At 51.2% G+C, this 26012-nt stretch overlaps 8 protein-coding genes across 8 annotated transcripts; 4 read left to right on the top strand and 4 right to left on the bottom strand.

Moving 5' to 3' along the window:
* Window positions 1-483: 483 nt before the first annotated feature.
* Window positions 484-3481, bottom strand: T310_3696 (C6 transcription factor (War1); the record flags this gene model as incomplete). The annotated part of the gene is made up of 4 exons (XM_013473419.1): window positions 484-984; window positions 1047-1672; window positions 1702-3335; window positions 3429-3481. 4 exons carry the CDS (start codon window positions 3479-3481, stop codon window positions 484-486), a joined length of 2814 nt encoding a protein of 937 aa, XP_013328873.1.
* Window positions 3482-4785: 1304 nt separating this feature from the next.
* T310_3695 (uncharacterized protein) lies at window positions 4786-6518 on the bottom strand (the record flags this gene model as incomplete). Its single annotated transcript, XM_013473418.1, has 2 exons — window positions 4786-5478; window positions 5568-6518. The coding sequence occupies 2 exons, from the start codon at window positions 6516-6518 to the stop codon at window positions 4786-4788; spliced, it is 1644 nt and encodes a 547-aa protein (XP_013328872.1).
* Window positions 6519-7405: 887 nt separating this feature from the next.
* On the bottom strand, window positions 7406-7920 carry T310_3694 (uncharacterized protein; the record flags this gene model as incomplete). Its single annotated transcript, XM_013473417.1, has 3 exons — window positions 7406-7528; window positions 7567-7631; window positions 7746-7920. 3 exons carry the CDS (start codon window positions 7918-7920, stop codon window positions 7406-7408), a joined length of 363 nt encoding a protein of 120 aa, XP_013328871.1.
* Window positions 7921-10429: 2509 nt separating this feature from the next.
* Window positions 10430-11401, bottom strand: T310_3693 (U2 auxiliary factor small subunit; the record flags this gene model as incomplete). Its single annotated transcript, XM_013473416.1, has 3 exons — window positions 10430-10459; window positions 10738-11021; window positions 11101-11401. The coding sequence occupies 3 exons, from the start codon at window positions 11399-11401 to the stop codon at window positions 10430-10432; spliced, it is 615 nt and encodes a 204-aa protein (XP_013328870.1).
* Window positions 11402-12894: 1493 nt separating this feature from the next.
* Window positions 12895-14847, top strand: T310_3692 (Amidase; the record flags this gene model as incomplete). Its single annotated transcript, XM_013473415.1, has 5 exons — window positions 12895-12935; window positions 13020-13150; window positions 13235-13426; window positions 13507-13977; window positions 14033-14847. 5 exons carry the CDS (start codon window positions 12895-12897, stop codon window positions 14845-14847), a joined length of 1650 nt encoding a protein of 549 aa, XP_013328869.1.
* Window positions 14848-15876: 1029 nt separating this feature from the next.
* On the top strand, window positions 15877-17486 carry T310_3691 (uncharacterized protein; the record flags this gene model as incomplete). The annotated part of the gene is made up of 2 exons (XM_013473414.1): window positions 15877-15987; window positions 16050-17486. 2 exons carry the CDS (start codon window positions 15877-15879, stop codon window positions 17484-17486), a joined length of 1548 nt encoding a protein of 515 aa, XP_013328868.1.
* A 1140-nt stretch (window positions 17487-18626) lies between these two features.
* On the top strand, window positions 18627-20789 carry T310_3690 (MFS transporter Fmp42; the record flags this gene model as incomplete). The annotated part of the gene is made up of 3 exons (XM_013473413.1): window positions 18627-19047; window positions 19130-19289; window positions 19337-20789. 3 exons carry the CDS (start codon window positions 18627-18629, stop codon window positions 20787-20789), a joined length of 2034 nt encoding a protein of 677 aa, XP_013328867.1.
* A 2915-nt stretch (window positions 20790-23704) lies between these two features.
* On the top strand, window positions 23705-24899 carry T310_3689 (mannan endo-1,6-alpha-mannosidase; the record flags this gene model as incomplete). Its single annotated transcript, XM_013473412.1, has 3 exons — window positions 23705-23802; window positions 23858-24237; window positions 24292-24899. The coding sequence occupies 3 exons, from the start codon at window positions 23705-23707 to the stop codon at window positions 24897-24899; spliced, it is 1086 nt and encodes a 361-aa protein (XP_013328866.1).
* Window positions 24900-26012: the final 1113 nt, after the last annotated feature.

The following is a 26012-nucleotide window of genomic DNA, read 5'->3' as shown; positions in this document are numbered from 1 at the left end:
TGCCCTGTATATATATATATATATGCACAACTAACTCCTGAACCAGCAGGATCCATCCATCCACTCATCCATTCAATCATTCCATGAGAAACCCCACCCCACCTCACTTCACCTTTCCTCAAACACATCAAGATGGGAGAGAGATTCGAGAAGAGAGATTTGAGGAGATCTGACTCTGACAAGGGAGATAGATAGGTCGTGACAATACACAGACAGGAGTGGAGGCAGTGAGTAGAGAAAGGATATGTGACGCAATGCAAAGAACAAACATGATCCTGACCTGACCTCACAACAGGTACACGCTTCATGGGTATCTCGACTCCCCTGCAAACATAACTGACAAGGAATAATAAATCCCCATACTCCACCTGCATTATATATATATTTCCCCGATATATGTATGTATGTACCCCCACGTCAATGTGCAAAATATTCGACAAGTAATACAAAAACAGACAAAAAAGTTATCAAGTTCAAGTCCATTCAAGACATGTAGAAATTCTGATTCCCGTCCATCATCGGCAGGTTAAAAAACCCGTCGTCGAGCATATTGCCCAGCGCGAAGAGGCCCTCCGGGTCAAAGCCCATCTGCACCCCTAGCTCGGGCAGAAAACCCGCGTATGCAGGCTGCGACCCCGCCGGCATCACGTCGTTGGACATGATCGGGTTGCTGCTGGGATCGAACCCGGCTTGCTGCGTGAAGGCGATCTGCTGCTGGGAATAAAAGGACGGTTCGGCTGTTGCGGCTACAGGCACTGAAGGGTATTGAGACCATGTCTCTGTCGTGTCTGTTGCGCTGATCGGGCCGCCAGCACTCGGTGTGGCGGACGAACTGTCTGCATTCCCAGGATCGACACTTACACCAACATTGACCGCATGCTGAGGGAAAGACGCTTTGCCAGGCGATTGTGATTGTTCCGTACTAGATGTCTTGCTTGGCTCGCCCATGGCTACCTCACTTAGGAGATGGAGGCGGGAGTCGGACTATCTAGTTGTTAGTAAAACAAGAAAAAGAAGAAGGAGAAGGAGAAAAAGTATAAGCATACCGTCGATTGACCAGATTGCCCTTGCCCAGCCTGCCCAGGGGCATCTCTTGTCTCAGACTTACTGCTAGGCCTCTGCTCCTCCTTCTCCACAGGCATCCTTGCTAGCTGACATGGGTCGTCATTGTCCTTCCGATTCAAGAACCAATTCTTCAGCAGATTCAGAATCATACAAAATTTGCCTGGCGTCCGCCCTCCTGGCCGGCTGCCGCTGATCTTCAGATGCGCAATCATCTTGTCCAGAAGTTCTTCCACCCTCAGATCAGCCGGAGAGAAAACCTGGCCCAGAGGACTGTTGTTCTGGGTGACGGCCGCAAACAACTTGAGCAGTGCCACGAAAGCATACGACGTTCGCGCGAAATAGATGGTCGGCAGACACACAATCGTGACGTGGTCGAGCGACATCATCACTTCCAGAGTCGCGTGGATCGACGTCAAACACGACGTCAGCGCATCCACATGGGCGGCCGACGCACGATCCATCTGGGGCTGCTCTCGAAACGAACCCCAGAACGGTGGCCGGAAATCATCGATATTATGGTCTGTGTGCATTGAAATCTCGTGCATATAGATATTCAAAACATGTTCGGCATGTTTCAACACGGCTGGATACAACGTCAGACCATCATCTATGCCAGACAGAAAAGGAAATGCTTACGGGTATAATACTCTGGATCCACTTCTTCGCGCCATTGGTCCAGTTGCTTCTCAAACCCCTTGAGAGCATACTGGACTTTGGCATCATGCAATGACAGATTGCTGGCCGGGTCATCCATCGAAAACTGGAAGCTGATTTCCTCCGCAATGTGAGACAACTTGGTCCAGTAGATCAGCAGCCGATCCGACGGCAGGGCGTCCGGCGAGTTCTGCAGAATATCGATACACTCATCCATGTACGGATGCCATCGGACCAGCAGCGGCCGGCGCAGAGCCATCGACGCACACACGGCCAGGAAATAACAGCCCAGCCAGGCCCGTCGCGTCTCCAGCGCGTCCGGGTCTAAAAGCGCCCCTTTCTTTCCAAGGATCTCCTTCAACAGACCCAATTGCTTGGTCCCCTTCTTCCTGGTCCGTCGGCCCATGCCAATGTCCAACGACATCACGACCGCAATATGGATGAACTGGTAGAACTTGAGTTCTTCAAAGCGGTCCGGAGGCGCATACCACATACACGACACTATGATGGCCTGCACCAACTCCAGCGACTTCTCGCCTTTAATGATCACCCGATCCGCAAGCACGCGATGGACCTCGTGAATCAATTGCATCTGGACGCCCGGCTGGAAGGCCCCGATCGTGACGGAAAGAATGACAAGAAATAGCACCGGCTTCGTGCGTCGAACGGTGCCCATCGTCGTTCCAGGCGGGAAGACGACCGTGGGCATCATGGGAGCAAAGTCACTAACATATCGATCAAAGGCCTTCCTCGCGTTCTCCACATCGACAATACCTCGATCGATGACATCGGCAAATTCATTGCTGCCGTCAGACCGCAGAACGGGGTCTACCGTCGGGCCCGACGTAAAAGCGGACGATGAAGCCGTTCCGCCAGCAGCACCCGGTGGACTGGTCGGCCGCGCAGAGGACGGGGTGAAAAGACCATTGCCATATCCCGCAGGATTCTTGACCTCGCCCGAAACGTGCCTTTTGACACCTCCGAGAGTCGGAGAAATCCGCGGCGGTGGAGGTCCTCCCCCCAGCCAGCGTCGAGGAGCCACATGTTCCTGGCCCTGGTGCGACCCCAGATCGGATGACACGACAGCATCAGCCGCGCGCGACGCATTTAAGCTCGCCGTGAGCGCATCGATCTTCTTCTCCAGCTCCGCTACGCGACTGTCGGTCTTTTTCTGACGCTTGCGCGTCGGCGCCGTTACGATACACGTCCTTCCAGCCTTGGCACAGCGCTTGCACGAACCCGTAGGATGATCATTGTCCGGTTCACATCGCACTTTGAGCTGGCGGCATGCTTCGCAGGCTCGAGGCCGTTTGAGGTCGGCTAAAGGGTCATTGGGGTCGGTCGTGTCGCCGGGGGCGGCGCCTGAAGCAGCTACAGAACCCTCATTTTTGTTGTTGTAGAAAGATTGTGACGCCGCGCGGGACGAACCTCCATAGTAGGAGCTATTATTGCCGGTCGAGGAAGGCGTCGAGTCGTGCAGCGGGTCGGCGGAGGACTGCGGGGAGAGGTCCGCATAAGCGCCGGTCGCGTCGTTCGCGCCTGAGCCGGCGGCAGCGCCTGATGACGCCGGAAGCTGGTTGTACGGCAGGCGACTATGATGACGGGCGTCTCGGATGCTGTTATCGGTATTGTTGCTCTTGTTGATGCTGTCGTTTGTGGGGCGCAGACGGGGATCGATATCCATGGGCCACCGTCTCACAACCAATTACCATGAGGCGAATGGCAGAGACAACAGCAGCAGCGCAACGGCCTGCAGCCGCATCGATCGAAGGGACCGACCGCGAGTCAGTTGGAGAGGTTCCATCGTACGCGTGAACGGTGTGGCTGGAAGAGAGAGGAGGAGAGAAGCGGGGTGAGAGACAATACCTGGGAAAGACCCAAACGAGAGCAACACAGCGCAATTAGAGGACAGTAAGCCAACAGAGACGCGGTCTCATCCCACCAAGCTTCTAGGCGCCTCCTAGCACGCAGGCAGGATCGGTGTCGACGGGTGTTACGACGCTGTCATGGAGCAGTCGAGGTCGGCGAGCGGCCAGTCGGCAGCCGATGAGCGCGTCGCCCGACACGAGGCAAACGTCTGGATTGGGTCGACTGGCGGAGCAGCTGGCTGCCGGCAGACACGGCGACACAGACGGCAACACAAGATGGGAAAATGGGCAAGATTGGGGCAGGAAAGCAAAAGAAATAAATTATTATCGGTCTCCGAGATCTCCGTGGGGAAGAGAAAAAAAAACTCAGACTGTTAAAATAAAAGGGAACCCCGTCGCCGGGCAAAGACAAGACGAGGGTAGCTGCACCATCTACCGTACGTAGCTAGCTGCCTGCAGCAGGGCTGTGTACATACAGTACCGGACAATAATGATGATGAAAGCCAACCTTATTGATTACTATTACTCCAGAGAATTGGGTGGACAATCTGCCGTGACCAGACGTGATTCGGCGTCCATCGAGACTACAAATAGCGACCGCCACGCCCAGGCCAGCACGGTAGGCAGCGACGTACCGGTTTCCTTTTTTATCATCGGGCTTGATACAGACAAGTGGCAGCTATGCCTTAGTTGAGTTAATGACCTGCTTCTTGACTCATTCCGCGCGGCGATCTAACTCATGCTGCCAGAGCTGGCCCAGCAGGCGTGCAGGGAACGCACTGATTGGCCCAGCCGGTGCGAGGGAGTCCTGCTTAGTCATCACCAGTCACGGGATGAAACGAGATGCCATTCTATGAAGCATTGGGATATCAGATCCACAATCAGCAGGAAAATCGAAAGATATCTGTGTAGGGAGAGTCCGGCAGCAATGAAAATGAGATCGCAGTCCAATTTCCCAGGAAAAGATCGAACCTCTCCAACGCCGTGTCCACAGACAGCAAAGAGGGCAATAGCATAGCCAACAGTGTTCAACGAAGCGGTGCGACGCCGAAACCAATATGTATCAGAGAAACAGAAGAATAGGGACAATAGACCAGAAATATGCTTCAGGACCACCAACAAACTCTCCAGGGTATCAAAAATTGCGAGCAGAAAGGAGGGAACACTCTAATACGACACGGACTCCACACAATGACCGCTAAAGCACCTTATGAACAGGGCACTCCTTCTTGCGCTCGAACCACTCGACAATGCACGACTTGTGGAACTTGCACAGGCATTCCAGCCGTGCCAGAGACTCTCCCACCTCGTATTCTTCCATGCAGATCGTGCACTCCTGCGCGCTGCCGTCTTCGTTGACGCAGTCCTTCTCCGTGGCCGTAAATGACAGCATCCGCATCGGATGGGGCGCATGCGAGGATGGGCTCCCTCTTGGAGGCGGGGAGCGCGCTCCTCGAGAGGAATTCTCGATGCAGTCGCGGATGTGCGCTTCACGCGCTTCCTCGTTGCCATCACTGCCGCGCGGCGGCAGGGGCTGGCTGCAGATAGGACAGAGATCCCGCTCGTCAATGGGGGGCCGCTGGGAGCGAAAGGCATGTCGAGGTCGCTCCGGATCCATGAAGATCGCCCCCGGTTGGGTCGTGTGCTCGAGGAGCCGGAAATTCCATCCCGGAAGTGTGTTCCAGGAGGGCCGGACTGATGGGTCGAGAACTAAGCATAATGTTAATACAACATCAGATCTGAAACCCATCTTCTTGTCACTTACTGCTTGGCCTCGAGATGTAGAATACGCCGGCGGCGATTGTTGGTAATCGTAGGGCAATCCGTAGCGTGAAGGAGAAAACTGCTCCCCTGAATTCCCCGTCCGACTCTCACCACGACGGTCGTCAGACTATAAAATGCTTGGTCAGTCTACCTTTCTGTCCATTCACGATAGAGTCCGAAACAAACCAAATAAGTGCGGCGTCGGTATCTTCGTACCTCAGCCTCCATATCCGGACGTTGTCCGTAGAACTGGGATGCCCGGGAGAGAGAATGATGGGCCCGGTGTCGAGGATGGCTCGATGGCAGGGCGGGGAGTGTTGCTCCCCAGTTGGAATCGGAAAGACGGTCTAGGCCAGATCGGATGGCGCCATATCCGATCGGCGGATCTGGATTAGGATCCGGGACACATGGGTTACACAGTCGTACTTCCTCTCCGCCGCCGAGCGCCGGGTTGGAAGACGATTGCGGAGAATCGTCCCAGGTGAGGTCCACCACCTGGGCCGAACTCTCCGCCCCTGTTGACCTCCGACGATTTTGATCTGGCGGCCGGACAATGAACTGTCGAGGGATCGTAATGCGGTGTGGGGAGCAAGAGGCGCACACCACACGGCCACATTTGCGGCAGTGATGCTTCCTATACCAGAAGTTGAACTGCGTACCACAGATCGGACAATGGGTCACCTCAGAATCGGGCTGCCAGCGAGGTAAGATGTACTCCATGATATCGTCTCGCAGCCGTTGCCGCGTCGGAGTACTCTCGCTGTGCTGACGAGACGGAGAATCCGGCGGAGGAGGAGGGGGAGGAGAGGATGAAAGATCGATGGCAGTCGCGCGAGAGGAACCAGGAACATCGCCACTGGATGGCAACGTGGGAAGGGGCCTCTGGAGGTCTGCTCTACGGCTCGACCCAGGATCCCCTCCCGTCAGGATCGGCTGTCTCCGTGGTGCAGCAGGATCATCCTGCCCGGTGGCGGTCAACCGTCTCTTGCGGTCCACGGCAAGGAGACTAGCCCGCCTGCCCTGCGTTTCTCCGTTGCCATCGCTATCTGATATCACCTCCGACCTGATGTTTTCCAGATTTGCCGAGAGACTACGACCCAAACCAGCGGGCCGGGAAGATGCAGAAGGTCTGGATGGAGACGATGCTGATCTCGAGAGGGAAGACATGAACGGTTGAGGGTACAGTGGCGTTGATGCGGAGGACACGAGCGGCGGGCGGGAAGATTGCATCGACGACGACGACAATGACAGGGCCCCTATCGTCTGAGACGAGGCGAATCTCCGTCGCTTCGACGACGGCACGTCATTGACAGAACGGCGGGGGAATTCCACGGTTGGGGGAGGCGAAAGGCCGAGGGTCGGCAGCAGAACTTTTCACAAACGGAAATCTATTTACCTGGATCTCAATCGTCTTCAAGGATCGGGGGTAAGGGGGCTAGGATATGGGTGGATGGCAGCCGGCAGTGATCGTGATGATATTGGGCAGAGATCCCTCGAAGGTGGCGGAACCCGGCGGACGGTTCGGGTGCGTTCGTTATCTCCGGCACAAACAGCCCAGCGACAGTGAGGACCAGAGCGGAGCTGATGATTTCTCCCAGGTTGACTTTAGATTCCTTGTTTTGGGAATTTTTGCTATTTGCTTCGACTTGAAGCCTTTCAGCCTCCTGTGCTGAAATGAAGTAGCGGTGGGGTTGATGCCTGTCGGTGAGGTGCGGCTGATGGGAACTTATTATTCCCAAGTGCTCCCTTCTTTCTTTCTCTTTCCTTTTTCCACAGTTCAGAATGGAACCATCTTTTCTCATCGAAAAACAGACTCGGACAAAACAGATGATAAATGGATGCAGTGCAGGAGGGAGACGGAAACACGAGGAGTGTCTCGTGATGCTGATCGATGTCAGGAGGGCCGTCACCGCCTCAGCCAATCAGCATGATCCGCAGCAGTTAACACTGTTTACTTATGACCTCAGTCCCTTTCTTAATATCAATCAAGATTACGGAGTAATTTATTCGTAGACACCTTGATCATCTCTATTATGTATTCACTTTCTGTTCTTTTACTGGGCCAGTAGCCTTGTAGAGGTTATATTCGAACAATCGCAACCATGTCTGACCGCTCTGTATCTCTGGCCAGATACATATCCAATCGCGAGTTGGCGGCAGAATGATACCAGCAAAATCTGCAATAATTGCAGAATATACCATGTGTAGTACATACGTCATCGAGAAGCGTCTCCGCCATGTGTTCTATTCCAATAAATATGACTTGGGACAAGCTTAAACCTAATTGCAGATGTTATTTATAGTGGATACAAAGCATGCAGATGAGTGCTACTATTATTATGTCTACTCTGGAGTATGTACGCCGTACTGTACAGTGCCTTGCATCACAAATACCAAGATTATACGAGTGGCTGCGGAGTACTCCGTACTCGATACGCATAAACGCTTGAAACCGCCCAAGACGCCGATTGGCGTCATCTTCTTCAGTACTATACCACTCGAATTCTGGAGCAGGCATGGATGATAAGATGCCAGTCACATGACAGCTGTATTTGGCATGCCCCTCCATCGTGCTCTTCGATGGCACACAACCCCTTGCATCATCAGACGGCCAATTGAAGTTAATAATCAGGGCATCGAGGTTCACGTAATGTACTCTGCCTCGAGGCACATCTCTCAGGTGTCACTGTCACCTGCTAGGGATCACCCATGGACAGCAGTATGAACCCTGGTACTCCGTACTACTGCAACGATCATAACAATGAATCATTGAACGAATCTTGCCGCCCACCCCTGAACAGCGAAACCTTTTTTTTATTTATCCTTTTTTGGTCCTTTCTTCTTCACCCAAAGTTGTGCCTGTTGTGTGGAGTCCAGAGCCTTGTGAGGAATTTGTCGAGGTTTCGTGGCGCCCCTAGTGTCCTCCAGCACCGTTCACTAAAATCCTTTTAGCAGCCAAGTAAGCACGATGATTCGCTGAACCACATGGACAGAATCGATCTACTTCGGTGAGGCATATGCCTATCCAGATCGAACCCTCGTCCATGATTGAGGCGGATGGTTCAATTGGACGTGCAACGTGCCCTGTAGGGAGTCACTCCGTACGTTGACTGTAGACCCTTTTTTTTTTGGTTCCCACTCGAACTCCGTACGGGGCACCTACCCCTGGGTAATGGAGCATGCTCCGTACGGACTCCTCCATACCTAACCACTACGGGACTCTGATGGAGATGATCTGAGGTCGCCCGTTTACCCAGCTCGGTTGGCACCCCTCCCAATCGAAAGGCACAAAAGGGGACTATTGAGACTTCAAACAGAGGTGGGACGTTACACCATGCCGGATACAGACTCCTCTGATTTACGGAGTACTCGGGGCCGTTGGCTGGTTCCACCACGGGGGCCTTCAGGCTTCGGGTGCAGGAGAAGATCCTTCTAGACCGCTCACTAGATATTATTAGGCGCTTATTATTCCTGCCTGTGCTGTTATCTGTATTAAAAGACTTCCAGCTCTCCGCCTCTCTCCCGTTTTGTTTTGAATCAATTCCTCATTCTTTTCCTTTTTGCGCTCTTATCGAGCCACACGCCATTCCGCTCTTTTTTTGTTGTATCGAATATCGTTCGCTCGTTCATTCTTTGTGGCTTACCCCGTCCCGTACATTCCATTCTCTCTTTTCCCCTTAGGGCACCACCACCACTCCAAGTCGCCCGCTCGACCACCAGCCCACTCGTTCATTCATTGTGCGGAGTACGGTGTACGTACTGTACGTTCAGTCAGTCACTCATTTAGCTACGACCTATATCCTGCTTTGACGCGTTACCCTTCTCTCGTGGATCGAAGGATATCAGATATATCGATTTTCGAATTCTGTGGCCGGCCAAGACGATTTCGAAACCCGATATACATACACAATCTAGATAAACAAACAAAAGTCAACGAACGCATCTTCTAAGGGAGACAGCGACCAACCATTCTCAATCGCGACGCGTCCTATTCACGATCTGTTGCTGGCGAATACAACACGACACATCACAACAAGCATCCACACCAGCCAGCCAGATAGAAGACCAAAACACGAGTGACCTCCCTGTGTGCTAGTACCTTCTTTTCTTTGTCTACTTCTTCTTCATTCGCGTTGCGCGCCTCGGACGAGTGAATGAACGTATACGAGACGATATAGCATAGCAAGCACCAATCATGGCGGGGGTGAGAGATCCCGCGTTCTGGCGACGATTTTCGCTGGCCGTTCATATGGATGAAGAGCAGGCTCGGTCACCAGATAGAGAGAAGATCATTGCGTAAGTGTATACCTTCTCAACTGCATGATATCCGGCTGACAGTGGGTGATTTGGGGCGGAAAAGCGAGTCCTGGCTCGAACGGCAACGAAGGAAGAAGAAACGCACCCGAATAATCGGCTGCCTGATCGCACTCGTTGTTCTCCTCGTCGCTGGCGGCGTGGCGATCGTGATCTGGTGGCTCAACAAGAACAATTGGTTTCGGGGTAATTAATATTCATCATCATCATCATCGTCATCATCCACACGACCGCCGATATGACAAGACAATGATTCAGAATACGCATACGCAGCTGGCTTCGACGGACTTCGAGTTACGCGCCCATGGCCCCCTCCTTTGAACGGACAACGAACGAAAGTAACATGCACGACCTCATCTGACTGGACTGACTCAATATGTTTGATTATTTGTTCATTTTGCTTATCCACTGATAAGGGCGTTTGTCATTTCTTCTTCTCACTTTTGTTTTGGTCATTCGTCTTGGTTTCCTTCTATATATCTGGGATGGTGGGGTGCAACAGCAATAGTTCTGTTTGGTTCTGTTTGTTGTTCCGTGGAGGGAGATGGCTAACCCCCCTCTCCCTCCCAGAAAAACAACTTCTGGCGTTGCGGTGACTTTTTTTTCCTTTTGGACATAATTTGGATTTGGTACGGTACCTCTTAGATACCCGGTACATACCGTACATACTGCGTCAATGTGAAATGTTTTATTATCCTTCGTTCCTTCTACTGCTGGTGACTCCGTACAAACGAGCAATCGGATCAGTAGCAAGGGTATGCCATTCAATGACTTTTCGCACCATTCAATGAGACCTAAATACTGTACAGAGGTATTATATCAGTAAAAACAAAACCATACCAATATAGAATTAAAAGAACCACAACCTAACGCCGTGCTTTCAAAGCGACTTTTGCAGACGAAAAGATCCCCCAAATGTCGATAAAAAAGCTGGTCTAGTTCGGAGTCCAATCTTTTCATGCAGATTCGAGTAACGCATTATAATACCATCTGTCATTAATGCTCAACTCTCGCCAGCCGACAGCATCTAGTATCTCCTCCTCGTCGGCTCAGGGCTTGGACTCCGGCTCACGCTGCGCTCATCTCGACCGCGCAGCTTGAGCCATTTCTTTGTCGACAACTCCAGTTCTCGCTGCAGCTCCGGACTGGGTTCCTTGCGATGGATGAAGTTACAGAACCCGCCGCGCACACACCCCTCGCCACTATTCAGGCGACAACACGCTTCGCGGAAATCTGTCACCGGCGATAGCTCGCAATACACCGGCCGAGCGGCGTACCAGCGAGAGTTCAGCTCGTCGCAGGCTTTTTGGGCGTCTTCTTCATACTTGAAGCGTACGTAGACATTGCCAATCAGATCTGTGAGAACAAAAAACAAGAAGTTAGTGGCGATTCGATTCCCTCAACGAAGACAACCAGAAGAAAAGAGAAAACTTACGATCATTGTTGTTGTCACACACCACTACCTCCTCGACCTCGCCGTACTTGCACATCTCACACCAGATGTCCTCGTAGAAGGCATCAAAGTGGTTCTGGATCTGGCTCGGGTTCATCTTGTTCTTGGGGTCGAACGCCGGGTTCTGGTAGAGATTGGGCATGAGGATCGTCTGCGAGTACGACGGCTTGACATGCTTGCGCGAGCATCGGTCCCCGTGGCGACAGGCGCCGATCTTGTAGTAGAAGGAGCAGTTGACCTTATCCTGCTCGGTGCCGAAGATGGAGGCGAGGTAGTTCGCCATGATTGTAGTGCCTTGTCTGTGTTCGTGAAAATTGTATCAACTGCGGAGATTATATCAAGTGTGGATACTGCTGCATCCACGACTGAATTGCAGCAACAGGAAGCAGTATAGTGATGTTGTTTGTGTCAAGGATCAAGATGTGGAGATAATTGCTTTCGCAGCTGAAGTGCAGATCGGATTGCGGGTGGCGATGTGATGACTAAGCGTCTTGGCGGAACCGAGCTAGCTTCCAGAACGCCAAGCCGAGTTCATCGCATCCATCGCATCGAGTCACGGTCTCAACGTTGGAAAAATACAAGCATGAGGAAAGCCAATAAGATTGTAAGGCGTATTTCATACGTTGCATTTACTTTTATAAATTCTTGGTGCAGGGTTCTCAGCTGAGGTTGGATAGCTCAGTACTCTTCTATGTTTCTTGAGGAATATATATAACGGCTACAGTGCTCCTAAGCTATTAAATCCAGCAACCCAGGTGATTAGATTTCCTTACGACAGCTGCAACACAAAAGAGCAGGTACTAGGTTGTGCCCTGTGGCGTGGCAACCTCACCTGATGTTGTTCTTATCCATGGATCAAGGTGTGCTTATTTGCGGAACCATATTGCGGAGTAACTATCATGCCATATGCAGATCCAGGACAATAGGGGGCATGTGTATGAAATATAGATGCCTTCTTTTTTTTTTGCTCTGGAGTAATAGCTCAACAAGACAAGGAACAACTATTTTGGCAAGCAGTACATGGCTTATAAGCAACACATATATATGTTTCCCGTCAATTACGACCCAAGACAATTAGCTAGTATAATCAATAATATTATTGCTGATATTGTGATATTGCATAAGTCTCATTCATTGCTGTTGGTCATGCGGCCAGAATCGATGTTGCAGTTTCCTGATCTGATTTTATGGTATAATTGTTGGCCATATTGGAAAGATGAACTAGAACTGAGGGATGATAATCTGTCAGTTTCATTACCTTAAGCCTGTTTTTGTTCTAGATTATCTTAACACCAGACAATCCATCACAGAATTTATTCACCTCAGCATGCTTGAGAGCTGTCCATGAATTTCGCCCTGTGGAGCTCATCGAGTCCGGATGGACCTGCTGAAACAGGACAAGCGTGCTAACTATCAGGAACCTTGTTGGCGTTCACGTGTCCACCGGCTATACAGACAGCATCAGCTCCCAGGTATATATCACCTATAATATAGCAAAAATTTATACAGAAAAAAAAGGGAATTTGAGAAATCCATTTTTAATTCATCTCGCGCAATAGTAATCCAAGTAAATCTCCGTGGCTAAGAAGAGTTGCGAAGGAGCATCCAATCGGTCTGGCTCCGACCGCTTATCAGCGGCTATCCGTTATCTTGTCTCCGCAGCCACGCTTCCCCGCAAGAATGCTCCCTTCATAAGTAGCCTCCCACGCTCTTGTGGTATTCCTCTCCGTCCGGCTGCTCTCTAAACTGACCCCATTTATTCCTCAGCAAGTCAAGATGTTTCCTCCATTCGACTATTTTCAGTACCTTCGAATTCGGTATGAATATACGTTCTCCGGTTCTTGGCCTGAACTATAGATTGCATTGTTCACTTCAGAAGGCTAAAATGTAACCTACTATAGGGATGCCAAAAGACGGGAGCGCGACGCGCGCTTTGCGGCACTCGACCCTGAATACCATGCTCCCTTCACAGCAGCGAACAAGGAAATAATCAACAAACCTATCGAGGAGCTCGTGCAAGACGTCCAGAAAGGTGTTCTCTCCCCCATCGAGGTGCTCCGCACCTATGGCAAGGTGGCCGTCAAGGCACACAGGGGATAGACCAATTGTGTTACAGAGCTCCTCCTGCCCGAGGCGGAGGAGTGGGCGACGTCGGAGGTCAACTTGAAGGGTCCTCTCGCTGGTATCCCGGTTTCTCTGAAGGACTCACTCCAGGTGAAGGGGTTTGATATTACACTGGGGTACTCCAAACTCGCAGGGAAGCCCTACCAAGAAGATGGCGCTGTTGTGAAGTTGTTGAAAGACGCTGGTATGCATACGAAGATCCCTTCGCCTGAGAAGGCTATCGTCTTGTGTCAATTTGTAGACGATTTCTGATAACTGCTGCAGGAGCGGTACCTTATGTGAAGACCGCATTGCCAGTTACCCTCCTCTCCTTCGAGTCCGCCAATGGTATCTGGGGAACATGCCGGAACCCTCACGTCCCCGAATTTTCTCCAGGTGGATCAACCGGTGGAGAAGGCGCCCTGCTGGCGTTGGGAGGCCGCATCGGTATTGGTTCTGACGTCGCTGGCTCCGTTCGTGTTCCTGCAGCCTGGAGCGGGATCTACTCCCTCCGCTGTAGCACTGGACGCTGGCCCAAGACTGGAATCAACACCAGTATGGCGGGACAGGAGGGAGTTCCGAGTGTGTTCAGTCCCATGGCCCGCACTTTGAACGACCTCACCTACTTTACCCGTTCCATAATTGGCCTTCAGCCGTGGAAGTATGACTATACAGTGCATCCCATCCCGTGGAGAGCTGATCAGGAGAAGGAGGCAAGCCAGAAGCAGTTGAGAGTTGGTCTGCTAAAGTCGGATGGTATGAGTGTATGACCAACAATCTAGTATCCAGATCTAACGAAGGAAAATCGCAGGAGTTGTTCCACCGACACCAGCCATCGCTCGCGCCATCGACACGACCGTGGCCGCTCTCAGAGCAGCCGGTCACACCGTCGTCGAAGTCACCCCTCCTCCCACAGCGGATCCTTTCACAGGTCTCGACCTTGCTGCTCAGCTCCTGAACTCTGACGGATGCTATACGTTTAATTCTCACTTCTTCTCCTTTGAGCCCAGCGATCCAGGCGCCGCTCAGCTTACGAGAGTTGCCAACTTGCCTCGTGTGCTCCGCTATCTGTACTACCTTTATGTGCGATACATCAAACGCGACGAGAAATGGGCCACACTTATCCGGCACTTCGGCCCCAAATCGTCTGCAGAGCTGTGGAAGCTGGTGGCCCGGCGAGAAAGCTTCCGGGCAACCTGGCACGCCTGGTGGAACGCGGAGCCGCAACAGTATGATTTCATCCTCTGTCCCGCCAATGCGACTCCTGCTCTTCCCCACGGGGCCATGCGCGATGCCGTCTCTGCCTGTGGGTACACCTTCCTCTGGAACCTGCTCGACTATTCGGCCGGTATTTTGCCTGTCGGACACGTCGACCCTGCCAAGGACTCCCTCGCCGTCAAGAAAAAGGGAGGGTATAAACTTGCTCTGAAGGAGCTGGGATGCAACAACGCCATCGCCCGGGGCGCCTGGATGCATTATGACGCCGAGAAGATGGCCGGGTTACCCACCGCTGTGCAGATTGTTGGCAGGCGATGGGAAGAGGAGAAGGTGTTGGGGTACATGGCTGCGGTAGAGAGCGCGTTGGAGAAGGCTGGCGAGAAATACACCCTGTTGGAAGTGGACTGATTGATTGAGTTTCCTGTTCTTTATTTGTTCTGGAATGTGTATCAATGAGACCTGTGGGAAAGGTGTGATAATGAAGAACTGCGTACCCTGAACGATATGGATGGATGAGATACCAGACACCTGATCCAAATGGCTGTCATTTCCTGTTTTCCCAGTGTCTGAGACAAAAACGTATCAACAGCCCTCCAATTTCTATGTGATTTGCATCCAGTGAGATCATCATTAGTTTATATGTAGCTGGGAAAAGATCATGAAAAATCTAGCAAGCTATGTCTTGCCTGAGCATATGACAAGCCTTAAAGGAGCTCACACGCACGTCCGGATCAACGTGATCAGCGAGATCTGGGTGATGCGGGGCATCGGATCTTTTCCCACTTGCCTGATTGCGTAACATCTGTGACACCTCCTAGCATCATCCTGATTGAGCACGCTTGATGTGGATTGTTGGTTGTATTTCTTTGAATATCATGATTGTGTTCACAGGACAATAGTTGATTGTCCACCTGTCCTCCTGCCTCTCCTCGTCAGGGAGCGACCTGCCGCCCCCACGTGTTTTCCTGTCAGCGGCCCGAGATGCAGCTGGCAGAGGTGCCAACAGGACCCTGGTGCATGTCGGACCGCCACATCTGACTGGCAAACCAGCTGCTGGCCCTTTGCGCGCGCCAACACATTCTGTCTCTCTGCCTGTCTTTGGCTGTCCCTGCTGTGCGACTGTCTCGATGCTAGTATATCTATCTCGCAGGCTGTCATGGCGTGCTTATTCCCCCACCTCTCTTTTCCGCAGCACCAACATCTGGTGCCTGTCTTCAGCGTCTAGATTGTTTTCGATAATTTGCCTTGTCGAGTGCTAAATATAAGGAGACAGGTGTACTTCGATGCTACCTAGATGAGCTCGATCTAACTTAGCACAGCCACTGTCACGGTTGCCTGCATTTCATCGCAACTCTATACAGCGAGGAACCTGCATGCTTCTGGATACTTATACCGCGGGATTCGACTCATTGACTCACGTCATCCGGCATGGACACGATGGAGTCCCCCCATTACCAGGGCGGGAATTACTGGGGCACGCTCATCAATCCCAACAAGAGTGCTGCTCCGTTGCTGGAACAGCTCTGTTTGGGACTCGCCCAGGTGATAGTAAGTCGACTGGCAGGTTGAGCATCGATATGCGGGTTCTGATCCAAAGTCTACCAATGTAGGCCACGCTCGAACCATCCTCCGGCACCACGGATCTGACCCCAGACAAGCTCGCTGCCTTCTACCGTGAGATAGGCGGTAACTACGACACTCTATTTCTCGGAACCAGTGGTCCCGCATTATCCTTCATCTACCAGGCGCTGGGCTGCTTCCACACGCTCCAGCCGACCACCAACCCCTTCGAAGCGCCGTCGATCCCCGCATTGCTGCCTGTGGGCTTCGTGCGATGGCAAACCATCCAGCTCTTGCTGTGTCCTGACGAACATGCTCGATACCTGCAAAACGCGGTCAGTAGATGGGACGTGCCCAACCCTAATGGCGGCACGTTTCCCAAAGTCATCCCTCGGGAAGCCTTCCCTGCGGCGCCAGACGAGGAAATGGTAAAATGGCATGAAAAGGTCAGCCGGCGTCTCGAGAAAGACTATCAAGTCTGGCACAATCGCCACCATTCTCCCAGAGACTTTGTCCGCTACTACACAGCGGCCACCGACGCACAGTATATGCGGTCTCCAGAAGCCGATTATTTCTTTCAGGATGGTTTAAACCACCGGTATGGTTTGCATCCGCGATCCAGAGCCGAGTTGCACGAGGATATCCGTGCATATCGACGACACAGGAGTGCAGAAGGCAGAGCACCATGGTCGTCCGGATTTGATGCGAAATTCGATAATTGTGCTGGAGGAAGGCGACCTGGTGACTCGCGGGCATCATCGCCGCGACGGTCACCTCTGTTTCCTCCTCCGCCATCACGATCGAAAACCATGCGGATGGGGAGTCGCGAGCGTCGGGCGAAATCGTCGTCGCGTCACCGTCCCCCGAGATTCAGTTTCGGATCTTCATCACCTGACTCTTCGGACAACGAGGAAGAGGAAAATCCCGTGTTGTCGCGGCGGCGCGGTTCCATTGACGACCGGCGGCATGGACGCCATCGGCATCTGTCTCCGACGCGAGACCCCAAGCCTCGGCGCCATTCGCATGATGCGCGGTCTAGGCACCGCTCGAACAGCTGCCGAGATCGAGACTTGTCCAACGGCACCAAAAGAGAACATGACTCACCCAGACCTCGTCGTAACACATCTTCCAAGAACAGATCCGATGACTTCTTCTTGCCCAAGTCCTCCTCGAGACACCAAGGAGTCGAATTCGAAGAATACACATTCGATGATACGGGTCGTTCCAGCCGGAGTCACGATCACCAGTATACTTCCAAGAGCAAAAGCCATGCTCACCGGTTCCACATCAGCTCCGAAGAATCGTCACCGACAGATGTCCGGCGAGGCAGCTACAGTTGGAGCAGCAGCCCTGGGTATCGAAGTGGCAGCGGCAGTAGCTCCGATCGTCCCCGGTCCTCCAGTAACGCAGGTCCTGGCAGTCCTTGGTCTCCGGGATGGGACAGTCCACCTCGTGTTTCTGGGAAAAGAGTCCCATTATATGACTGAACGAAGAATTATGAACCAGTGTATCGTATTGCGTTGCTTTCCTCTAGATATATTTGAATCTGGATACCCGTTCAACTCGTCTGTGACTTAGTCTATATTAGACGAAAGGTTCCGACATTTCATGACCTGATTTGAAGTCTGTTCCATGACACGGACGATGTTCGTCGTTTGGAGCATTTTCCCACTGTTTTGTGTTCATCCCACATGTCTTCAATTCTGGCCTGGCTGGTTTTACGTGATTGGTTATTTGTTTTTATTTCATGCTGATTTCGCTCTGACGTGGTCAAATTGAATTAATTAACTCAACGGGTCGATGGTCTGTAAATAGAGAATTGCGTTGGTATAGAATAAGCCCTCATGCTCTCCATCCGATATATATTTACGAGTCGAATACTTCATGTATCGAGCACGTGACCGGGCACGTTATTAAATCGATAGACTAACCAGTCTCTTTCCTGGCCACTACTAAATTCAACCATTGAGCAAAACCCTTCATAATAAGTCTTATACCATCAAATCACACTGATAAAGCTCTGCCTGTATACTCCGTACAAGCTGATCTCTTATCTATCTAATCACCCGAAATAGAAACGCGCATGATTGGCCGATAAGTGTAGCTGCCGGTCACGGGTCGGCCCAGGCCCACATCTGCCAAGCCGTGATTGGTGGATCCTCTCCGCATTTCCAGCCATCGCGGTTATCTCCCTCGACGACGTCCACTCCATTCGGGTCGAGACTGCCAGCTCCGTCACCAGCACAAGGCTTGATGGGATTAACGTCTCGTTGCTTTTTTCTCTTTCCTCGATTGGCTTGACGAACTGCAGACAGACATACATGATTTCTATCGAGCGATGTCACTGTGCGTCTGAGGGTGTGTTCTAGCCAATCACGTTGTGATCGTGGCAGTCTCATTGGACTGTAGTACATCCATTCGTCTGCAGTGGATTTTCTGCTGTCAACTGTATATGGCTGTGCTTCACGAGATGCTTTGACATTAGTCTTTCTTCTTTTGAGCGCTATTCGTCGATATCTGCTTCTGGAACGAGAAGGACAGCCAAACAAACCCTGTACGTGCCTCTCTGATACCTGCAGGAACTGAAGCTGCTGCTTTCTCGATGACCCAAGTTAGCAGCTTGTACAATGTCTCTCAATCGCGTCTCCTACTTGGAATCGTGGGAGCAGCACCCCCCACCCTTCATCCGGCAGCGGAGCACAGCATCCGCGGCGTCGGACGATGAGGAATCGCGAAATATACGCGAATCGACAGAAGCAGCCTTTCTGTCGTCATCGTTTCCATCAAGCTCCCACCACCGCACAGTCCGTCACAAGCTGAGCTTTAATCCATATGCGGGCCGAGGATGGGCCCATAGTTCGGCTGCAGAGCCGGACGAGGAGCGGAGATCGCTCCTCCGATCGGACCATGGTGATGCCAATGGATCAGATCACCCAGCACCGGAGAGAGAAGGGGAAGAGGCCTTGACGGAGTTTGTATTCAAGGATCCAAACTGGAATCTCGCAGAGACAAGAGGGGCATACGAAGTCAGCAAGGGGAAGAGAATTGGTAGGTTGTCACCGTCACAGTTCATTCTGTTAGACGTTCTGCTTTTAAGGCTATTTAAACCTGTATCTAATTGTTGGTCTAGCCCAGGTGTTTGTTGCCGTCATCTATTGCCTCTTTGCTGCTGGCCCCGTGTTTGGATTTGCAGCCATCAAGCCGGTCTTCATCCGGGAAGGTGTGTACCGGGATGAATGTTCCAAGGAGGAGCTTGGCCACGGAGGTCTTTGCTACGGACAAGAGACACGGTAAGAATCACCTCACATCTTAGCTATTTCCTACTAACCGTGGCTAGTCTAAATCTCATGTTCACGATAGCGGCAGTCGCTACGAATATCTGCGCGCTCCCTGTCGGAACAATGCTCGACACGTATGGTCCCAGAGTGAGCGGAATCCTTGGAAGCATCTTTATTGCCATTGGGGCTCTCTTGCTTGCATTCGCAGCGCATTTGCCCTTCGACGGGTACATCCCGGGATATCTATTCCTCGCGCTTGGTGGTCCTTTCGTGTTCATATCATCGTTCCACCTTTCAAACACCTTCCCGACGCACTCAGGGCTGATTCTCTCGCTTCTTACCGGTGCATTTGACGCTTCCAGCGCCCTTTTCCTTATCTTTCGTCTTATCAACGAGGAGACTAACGGATCGTTTACAATCCAAAAGTTTTTTCTCGTCTACCTGACCGTACCGGCTTTTATCTTGCTCGTCGAGATATTTCTCATGCCAGGTGCATCGTACAAGACTGCGGGCGAACTGATGATCCAAGCGGAGCAGAATATAGCAGACGAGGCCAATGACTGCGTCGACGAGAGCATTCCCGACCGCGATGAAGGTGAGCGGCAGCGCCAGGATCGCCGGATGCGACGGCAGAACGTTATCAGCAGCATCCAGGACCTTCTCGACGGCAATAGCAGCCGCAAGATTGACGACCTCATCTTTGATCTCAATGACCCTGAATTCGCGAGCCGCCGGCGCGGCAAATCTGTCCAAAACCAGGAAGGCTCTCCTATCAAGCCAAACGAGAAGCATACAGCTGGTGGTGTCTGGGGCGTGATGCACGGTGTCTCTGCCTTTGACCAGATCCGGTCTCCATGGTTCATCCTCATCACGCTGTTCACTGTTATCCAGATGTTGCGGATTAATTATTTCGTGGCGACGATTCGATCGCAGTATGACTACTTGCTTTCACCCGAGCTGGCTCGACGACTGAACGAGGTTTTTGACATCGCGCTCCCGGTGGGAGGGCTGATCGCGATTCCATTCATCGGCACTGTTCTCGACAATGCCACGACCCCGATGGTGCTCTTCATTTTGGTCACGGTATCTGCCATTATTGGCGTTTTGGGTTGCATCCCAGGGAGCATGAGTGCCGGGTACGCCAACATTGCGCTGTTCGTCCTGTACCGCCCGTTCTACTACACGGCCGTGTCAGACTACGCCGCGAAAGTGTTTGGTTTTCAGACTTTTGGCAAGGTGTACGGGCTTATCATTTGTCTTGCGGGAATCAGCAATTTCGCGCAGACGGGCCTCGACGCGCTGACCTTTAAGGTGTTTGGTCGGAATCCTATCCCGGTGAATGCCATCTTGACAGTCGCCGTCATTCTCGTCGGCACGGTGCTGGTCAGTTTTGTCTCCTGGCAGGCGGCGAGTCTGGCGCGCGCGCGTTCCGAATCCGCCGAACAAGAGAGGTTGGTCGGGGGGAATCACACTGGCGAACGAAATGATCAATCTTATGGCGGTGCTGACTGATTCAGTATCACTATGCATGAAATTTCACCACTCGTATCCGGCAGTCTCGTCCATTCGCTTCATCTTGTTCTTCGTGATGAGAACTGCCGGGAAGAACTTCTCCTGACGTACATATTCCTTTGCATTGCATTGTCACCAAAAACGAGGTTTTGTAAAGGGGCGTTGGGTTAGTGTGTATATATCATTATTATTGTTATCATCCCCATTCGGATAAGTAGAAGTAAACTGGCATTAACTATAACCCAAAAGACTACTATATCAAGGGTAAATAATTCTATAGAATTATGCATATATGTAAGTTAGGTATCTAGGGAGTGTGTGGGAGTAATAGTGATATCCTCCCCATCCATGAATCATTCAATCAATCAACCAGTCAGTCAGTCAGTCAGTCAGTCAGTACCGGAAACAAAGAAGGAAAGGAAGGAGATGGAAGGCAATCTATATATTCCTGTTTTTGTGAATCAACCCGGTTAGACTATCAGGAGCATAATACATATAGACGCATCGCTATGGATAGAGAAACTTCCAACAGCTAGCTGATGGGTGTAGATCCACAAAATCCTTGCATTTCAGAAGAAAATTTCCATCTCTTTGCAGTTTCTGTCGATGATCATGGAACTGAATAATATGCGACAAGCAATCTGCACAACAACACTGCAGCGGCAACATCTCAGCTCAGCGAAACCTAACCTCAAGAAATGACGATCTATCACCACCAGGAAACAAACCTTGATCTTATCGCATATCGACTGTATGGATGGATGACAGTGTATGTAGTCAGGTCAGGTCAAGTCTATTGATTGATTGCTCTCGTAGACGAGTTGAGTTGAGTTGAGTTAGGGTCGGGTCAGGATCAGGGTTAGGTCAGGTCAGATGAGACGAGTACCAGACTCAACTATGACGCGATAATTCATGTACTGTACAGTATAGTATATACTTGCATGGGAAATGCAAGAAAGAAAGAAGCAAGACTCTAGCCAGACAGCTTGACCAGAATAAACAGGGTCAAAAAAAAGAAGAATATCCACACACTTTCTTTTCTAAATCCAGCCTTGGCTCAGACCTGTTTGACAGAGTATCAAGAGTGTAACTAATTAACTACTTAACTAATCACGTTAACGTCCTATTTTCTGGATGGATGTCTTGTGAACCAGAAAAAGAAAAGAAAAACAAGAATATACTATTCTAGCTAACCTGGCCTCCATCTGCAACGCAATGCAATGTTACAACACGAAGATTGGCCATTGGGGCTAAGAGCAGCCGCGCGCACTTTAGCTACATTACACAGCCACCTAGCTACTAGCTAAATGCAAATAAGAAAGGGAAGATTGTTGCCATCCAAGTTATCCGGCCGAGCAGCTAGTTAGTTAGTTCGCCTACTTAACCAACGATACTGATTGATCTTAAATTAGAGCATCTGAATAGAGTTTTTTTTCGGTTGTCGTATGCCGACTCCATATGCATGCATACATGGATCCTTCGAGATAAGCGTGACTTTTGGACCCATTGTTGCAAAGATCGGGGAAATCGGGTAGATAGTTCATCTGGTGGAAGATGTATGGAGTAGAGAGATGTGACTAGGGTGACAATGACCCCTCTTCCCCTCACCTCCTACTTTAGCACGCACTGATCGTCAGGCACGACCCGTCGACCCTACTTGGGGAGACGCTAGATACGGAGAAATACATAGTAGAGAGATATCTAGTTGGCTATGCCACACTCCACACCGGCCCACCAGTCCTATCGATAGCCAGAAAACTACTCTCCTGGGTTACGTATGCTGTTCCTAAATCAGCCCATCGGAATTCCTCCGCCCTGCCGTCTGAAGTCATTCCGCGATTCAAGACATCTGCTATAGAGGACTGCAAGACCAGACGCTTCGATACGATACGATTGTTCTGCTGGTTTCCATCACTGAACGGGCTTCACCTTACTAGTAGTCGTTGTATGCATTTATGTACACATCCATATTATACTCATTCCCGGCATCCTCTCCCGATGGCTTCCGCCGGCGCAGAACTAAATTCCGCCTTGATGCCGCCCCCAAACTCGACGAGGCTTGTTTGAGATGCAAAAAGACCCCTTGAGATAAAGTTGTGGCGCTAGGCGGCTAAGGCCGGGGCAGTGGCCAATCAGCGCGCGTGCTCGGACCCTGTGGGCAGCCACGCGATCGCTTCCAAGATCTGCTAACCCTAATGTTTAGACGAGTATACAAGATTATCCCTGGAATAGATTGAATGAACTGGATTGCCTGACTTGGTTGTTATTAACGAGTATATGCATACAGTCAACATGTATATTCTGCAAAAGATCTGATATCCATCTCGACTGTCTCGACCTACATGAACTTACATGCAGTTTACTAGTCTACGTATATCCTTTCGCCGTACTGATCTATTTAAATGCCCCTGAATTATTAATAGGTGCGCCGCATGATCAGGCACGCAGTGGGGTACATGAGCGAACCATTACCCCGACCCTGGGCTCAGGGCTGATGACTATTGACCATGCTTCCACCCCTTGCTTGGTCCAAGAATGCAGCATGCCACTCGTGCCTGCGATCCCACTTGGGATAATGGCCCCTTCTGCTACGAGATTTCCATTCCTGGCCGGCCACCAATTGCCATGCCTGGTTCTGCTTTCTACACCCGATGTAATGTACCATCCCCCGCTTAACCTTGCATGGCCCGCATGACTGTTTCCTGCGTGGTGTTCTAGTGCAGATAGAGAGTATGGAGTATAATCGATTGCAACTGTAGCATCCGTAGCATCATGGTAAACAATATTGCATAGCCTTCCACCCCTCACAAACCTCGTGTAGGGTTATCTAGCCATGGAGGATGTATAAGTATTGCTTCCTGGCCGGCCATACCACATTCCTCATCAGGTCATTTCCAACAATCCCCTCCTTCATCATGCTGTCGCGAATCCTCGGTGCTTTGTCTCTCCTTCTGGCCGCGTCGCGCGTGGCAGCCGACGCATCTTCCTACCATATCAATGCTATCTGTACTTGGTAAGTCGGTCATCCGATCACCATCACCCAGAGCCCAACTAGCTGACGACCGCAGCGACCAGCTCATGCGCTGGTACAACTGGACCTCCGGCGTGTGGCAAGACTACTGGTGGGAATCGGCCAACATGATGTCCGGGCTGGCCAGTCTCTCGATGCTCGACTCCAACTACAACGGCACCTATTTCGACGTCTACGCCAACACCTTCCTTGTCGCCGGCCACACCTTCGGCTACCAGAACTTCCAGGACGAGTACTACGACGACGAGGGCTGGTGGGCCAATGCCTGGCTGGACGTCTACGACCTCTGCCAGAACCCCTCCTACCTGGAAATGGCCATCAGCCTCTTCAACGACATCCACGCCAGCTGGCCGACTGTCTGCGGCGGCGGCGTCTACTGGCGCAAGTCAAGAGACTACATTGCCTCGATTGCCAATGGTATGTCCAGCATTCTGGGAGATTGATAATTCCACTGCTAATGCAATTATTCAGAATTATACATCCACCTCGCGGCCGGCCTGGCCAACCGCGTGCCCTCAGACCAGAAGCAGACCTACCTCGACGCTGCCACCGCCGGCTGGGACTGGTTCTGGAACTCGGGCGTCGTCACGTCGGACTACTTCATCGTCGACGGCGTCAACCAAACCACCTGCCAGCCGACGGGCTCCATCTACACGTACAACCAGGGCGTGATTCTCGGCGCCGCCGTCGAGCTGTACAAGGCGACCGGCAACAGCACGTACCTGGACCTGGCGGGCAAGATCGCGGACGCGGTGACGACGCCCAACTCGACGCTGACCAGCGCGAGCGGCATCCTGGAGGACGGCTGCGACCGGCAGGACGACTGCAGCGGCGACGGCGAGCAGTTCAAGGGCCCGTTCATCAAGAACCTGGGCAAGCTGCAGCTGGTGCGCAACTCGGACCAGTGGCTCAACTTCATCACCACCAATGCGCAGTCCATCTGGAACCACGACCTCAACATCACCAACAACGCCTGCTTCGTCGGCGACTACTGGGCCGGGCCCTACGAGCCGGCGGACGCGAGCTCGCAGAGCGTTGGCCTTGATGCGCTGGTTGCGGCGTACGCGGTGACCAAGTAGTCTGTCGGAGGATAACTAGGATAAAGCCTACGTGGCTCCACTGGTGTGCTGTACATATATATATACTGTCTATATCGGAGAGTATATTCTGCCGACAATTAGTCCACGCACGTATGTATAGATATGGTGTGCATGTATGTACATATGTGTATATAAATTACCCAATCCAGATAATGGAATTATCCGTCGCAACATTATAGAAGTAGACTAACCCTCGAAAAGTATGGAGTATTGTGCGAGGTACTAGACTGTGCAACCTACAAGTAACCCAAGATCGAATAACCAACACCCTCCACCTCGAAGTTTACACTTATCTATTCCCACTAAGTAGGACACCTAAGGAGATCCTGCGGGGTTTTTCGATATGTTGAGCGCGTGACGTGTCAGAAGCAAAGCAAACTCACGAAGAATGAGGTCATATGAGTGAAAAAAAAAGTACATATATCTATAGAGATGTGCAGAACAGGTTCCTTGCATAAGGCAGGAAAAGGAAAGAACAATACCCCTGCTCTACCATAATAATAAAAATAATAAGAAGAAAAGCTCCCGCATCCCACCCTCCCCTACTGATAGATAAATGACTGAATGAACAAGGTGATTTCAAGTTTGGCCATGTGACAGTGGATTTTTAAGGCCCCCCACCCCTAATGGCAATATTAATTGAGAATGTCATTATTATAACTTAGTACATACATAAATCTGACTATGTACTATACTCTAGTCTAGTTTGAACTAATAAACTACCCTAAATATGCAACTAGTCCATTATTCTTCCTTTCTTCATTGGTATAAGTGTAGAAAAAAGGTCCAGATTCCCCCACTTATATCACACCACACCACACCACATCACCCCTCCCCCACTTTTTAGTTTTTCTTAGTGAGTTTTGATGCAATATGACATAGCTATAGCCATAGACTTAAGACTTAGGACAAGTCACCAAGAGGATTATGCATGTTAAAGCAAGCAAGCGAAAGTAGTTGATTTTAGGGTATGTACTGTACAAGCACGCGTGACCTTTTGAAAGCTTCACAGTGTGCTATACTACACCACATTCTTTCTAGGATTTTGCTATTCTGTCGCTAATTAGATCTATGTCACTATCATAGTTGTTA

Source organism: Rasamsonia emersonii, assembly GCF_000968595.1.
Source record: "Rasamsonia emersonii CBS 393.64 chromosome Unknown ctg1118621760076, whole genome shotgun sequence".
Taxonomy (NCBI): Eukaryota; Fungi; Ascomycota; class Eurotiomycetes; order Eurotiales; family Trichocomaceae; genus Rasamsonia; species Rasamsonia emersonii.
This window is presented reverse-complemented; position numbering and strand designations above follow the sequence as displayed.